Genomic DNA, 3,235 nt, shown 5'->3' on the forward strand with positions numbered 1-3,235 from the left:
TTTCCTCTAATCTTCACAAAGGCACAAGGCACAGAGACAGTCTGCCATGAAAAATGACTTTATTACAGCTTGGAATTTTCCTCTAATCTTCACAAAGGCACAGTGCACAGAGACAGTCTGCCATGAAAAATGACTTCTGAGCTATTCCCAACCCTCCAAAAGAGATAAACACATCAGATTAGGCAGATTTTAATTACGTTAATCACCTACCACATTGGCATTTTCTTAAGGATAAAAAATACTGTAACATGATTAATTTTAGATTTTCTGAGATAGAATCATTGCAGAAATTGCATAGACCTGAGACACAGGATATTTCGTTGTCTCCATACTCAGGTGGCTGAAAGGCCATTCTTTAAAATTCACAGATTGTGAGGCAATACAGGTCGCATTTTTTGTCATTCCAGCTCCCATCAGTGTACATCTCTACACATTTTTCTGTCCCTTTGCCATTAGGCTCATATTGGTGCCACTTGGTATAATTCAGAGGTGCACCATTTATATACTTAAATTGACCTGAATTCTCGCCCTCTTTAATGCCCAAGTAAGCATATCGGTTATACTGTTTCACAATACCCAAAATAGCGTTATTCTCCTCCTCATTCATGGGAGTTGCAAGAGTTCCTCCAGCCTCTTCACAGGATTCTAGTGCAGATGCAAAGTCAACTTCCTTCCCATTGCTGGCAAGTATTTTATCTCCTACTTCTCTTATTTTCCCATTCAAAGCAAGCACTAAAACATGAAAAGAAAAAACCTAGTTAGCTTTTTTACTTTCCTATGGCATAGTGATGAGAAAGCAAAGAAAGAGAAATCAAGAGATGAAGAGAAAATTAAAAGTGGTGAGAGGAACAGAGGAGGGAATAGAGGGCAAGAATGAGAGTAAAAGATGAGGAGGAGTAAAGATCTTCAAAATGTTACCAATACACAAGTCGTTCGCTAAGTATATCGTTATGCTGCTTGTGACCATCTGTCATTGTCTTCTCCAAGACAAGGATGCCCCGCTAACATTTGCTACGTACTCTATCAGCCCTATCATTATATTGTGTGTACTGTCTGAAGAGGATCAATTTGCTTCAAATTTGAGCAAGTGAAACAGAAATGATAATTTTTGTGAATTCCTTCTCAGTGAAAAACAATTTACCGCCTTTAACAATCTGGTTGCTGATAGATAAAACTGCCAGCCATGTGGTACAAGGCTGAGGCGTTCCCATAAATCCATGTGGAATGTACAACATCAGTTGGAATATTTTTTTTTCATAAGTTAAACTTGAATAAACGCGCATTGGTGTTCCTGAGAGAAATCTGCTTCTCCTGGGAAAATGAGTCCTGATCGCCCGTGCTTTGGATGAGAAAATGGACTTTTGGGATGTAGTACCATTTTTCAAGTGCTATTTCTTTCCTGCAAGTCATGATTCTGGAATTAATTTTGCCTATTGCACTTAAAACTGATTGGGAGCCAAAAAAGTTAAAATGGGAAAAATTACCGCCTTCAAGTCTGGAAAGTCGGTGCTTCAAATTTACTAAAACATTGTGGAGTTCAGCGTCCAGAGAATCAGGTAGATCTACACAGATACAAATAAAAGTTATACAATTGAGCAAAACTAGGCTCTGCTGATAGAAACAATTCATTGGATAAAACCAATCATTTTCCAAAACTAACTAGGACAAAATGTAATTTTTTAACGTCATCTGGCATAAAATAAGTATTTTCCCAGTATTTTTTCACACCGTTGTTAACCTATATTACAGCAAACAAACCAACCCCTCCAACCCTCTGAAATGCTGATAATTCCCCTCTGCACAGAAGAAAATGATTTTTTCTCGGTTGAAGCCTTATGTTTGTCATGTCTGTGAAAGTGGCTTGGCCAAAGAGAATTTGTTTCATTCGAATAATCGTTAGTGAACAGGCACAAGGGAGATTTTGGGGTGGGAACAGTTCCTGCGGCACCATACCATTTTCTTTTTAATCTGCTGGGTGGATGCTTTGTGTTTCTACAGTGGGATCTTATGTTAATGGAAATCACAGACACTGGTATGGGAGGGTTACTGCATAGATTGTGTGAAATACAGTCCATCCAGCACTGCTTGCTAAAGGTGGGAACTCGCTGTAAAGGTAGGTACTTTTCTCATACAAATTTCCATGGGTAACAAAGGTCCTACACGTAGGATAAAGTTACTAGCGTGCTCCCACGATCGTGTTCCCATTGTTGACAACTAAACCAAATGGCAATGTAGAAGCACAAAATATTGCTGCATCTCCCTCTCTCCGAGTTGCAATGTTGCAACTCTTGCTGCACTTCACAGTCAGTAAAAACCCAACATATTTGACCCAATAAAGAGAGAGTCCATTTGACTGACAGACCATTACATGGACATCAGCCTCTTTCTCCTTTCTCACCTTGCAGCCAAGGAAGATCATCTCTTCCACGAGGCCACATCAAGCTTCCAGAGGGTCCCATGAGACCTGGAAAAGAGAAGCATAATTTTCTTTCCAATTGATGCATATTCTGGGGACTTCAGGATGAAATAGAACTTAATCCCAAACCGAAATGTGTTGCACGTATGAAGAATTTTGATAGCGCTTTAGCCTTGGTAATGGCCCTGGAGAAAGCATTTCTACATAGAAAGAAAATTACACAGTGCAAAGTGTGTTCCTTACCAGGCTACTTTTGCACATACTATCTTTGAATACTAGAGAAACATGCCAGAGGCCTTTTAATTACACTTGTAAATACTGGAATAACATTTCTTTTTTTTTTTAAAGTATGAAGAAAAAAGCTTCTGCTGTGAAAGCAGCAATTCCCTTTGGAAAGTCAACAGAAAAGCACTACAAAGATATGTATCTTTATATATATTATAAGTTTTAAGTATTGATAACTTGTTCATTTCCCCTCTTCTCCCAGAAGAGAGAGGAAGCCTATGTTTTAGAAAAAAATATTAAATGGACCATTTCCTCCATTCAGTTTTCCCTCTTCTGCTTAACGCAGCTGCTTCCTTGAGGGCACATCTCCTTCTGTGTTAACCGTGTTTATTCATGCAGCGTTCATGACAAGGATTTGTTGCAAAAAAAGGAAGTTTACTTACGTGGTAGACGTGGCTGTCCTTTCAGACCATCTTTTCCAGGCAGTCCAGGGACACTGGGTAGCTCAGGAATTCCTGGACATTTACACAGTGCATGGCAAGTCACTAGCAAAGCAGCTACTGCTGTGAGCATGTAGGATGAGTGAGACAACAT

At 39.3% G+C, this 3,235-nt stretch overlaps 1 protein-coding gene across 1 annotated transcript; it reads right to left on the reverse strand.

The window, feature by feature from the left end:
* Positions 1-355: 355 nt before the first annotated feature.
* SFTPA (Pulmonary surfactant-associated protein A) lies at positions 356-3,235 on the reverse strand. Its single transcript, XM_019471946.1, has 3 exons — positions 3,094-3,235; positions 1,485-1,562; positions 356-732 (listed from the first exon to the last, which is right to left on the reverse strand). Exons 1-3 carry the CDS (start codon positions 3,233-3,235, stop codon positions 356-358), a joined length of 597 nt encoding a protein of 198 aa, XP_019327491.1.

Source organism: Aptenodytes forsteri, unplaced genomic scaffold, assembly GCF_000699145.1.
Source record: "Aptenodytes forsteri isolate BGI_AS27 unplaced genomic scaffold, ASM69914v1 Scaffold226, whole genome shotgun sequence".
NCBI classification, from domain to species: domain Eukaryota; kingdom Metazoa; phylum Chordata; class Aves; order Sphenisciformes; family Spheniscidae; genus Aptenodytes; species Aptenodytes forsteri.

Bases quoted from the DNA above. Each gene is read 5' to 3' on its own strand.
- SFTPA (XM_019471946.1), bottom strand. From the start codon at position 3,235: ATGTTGTCTCACTCATCCTACATGCTCACAGCAGTAGCTGCTTTGCTA. The intron at 1,563-3,093 runs GTCTACCACGTA...GTATCTGTGTAG, and splicing joins TGGTCTGAAAGGACAGCCAC to ATCTACCTGATTCTCTGGAC. The intron at 733-1,484 runs GTAATTTTTCCC...TTCATGTTTTAG, and splicing joins ACTTTCCAGACTTGAAGGCG to TGCTTGCTTTGAATGGGAAA.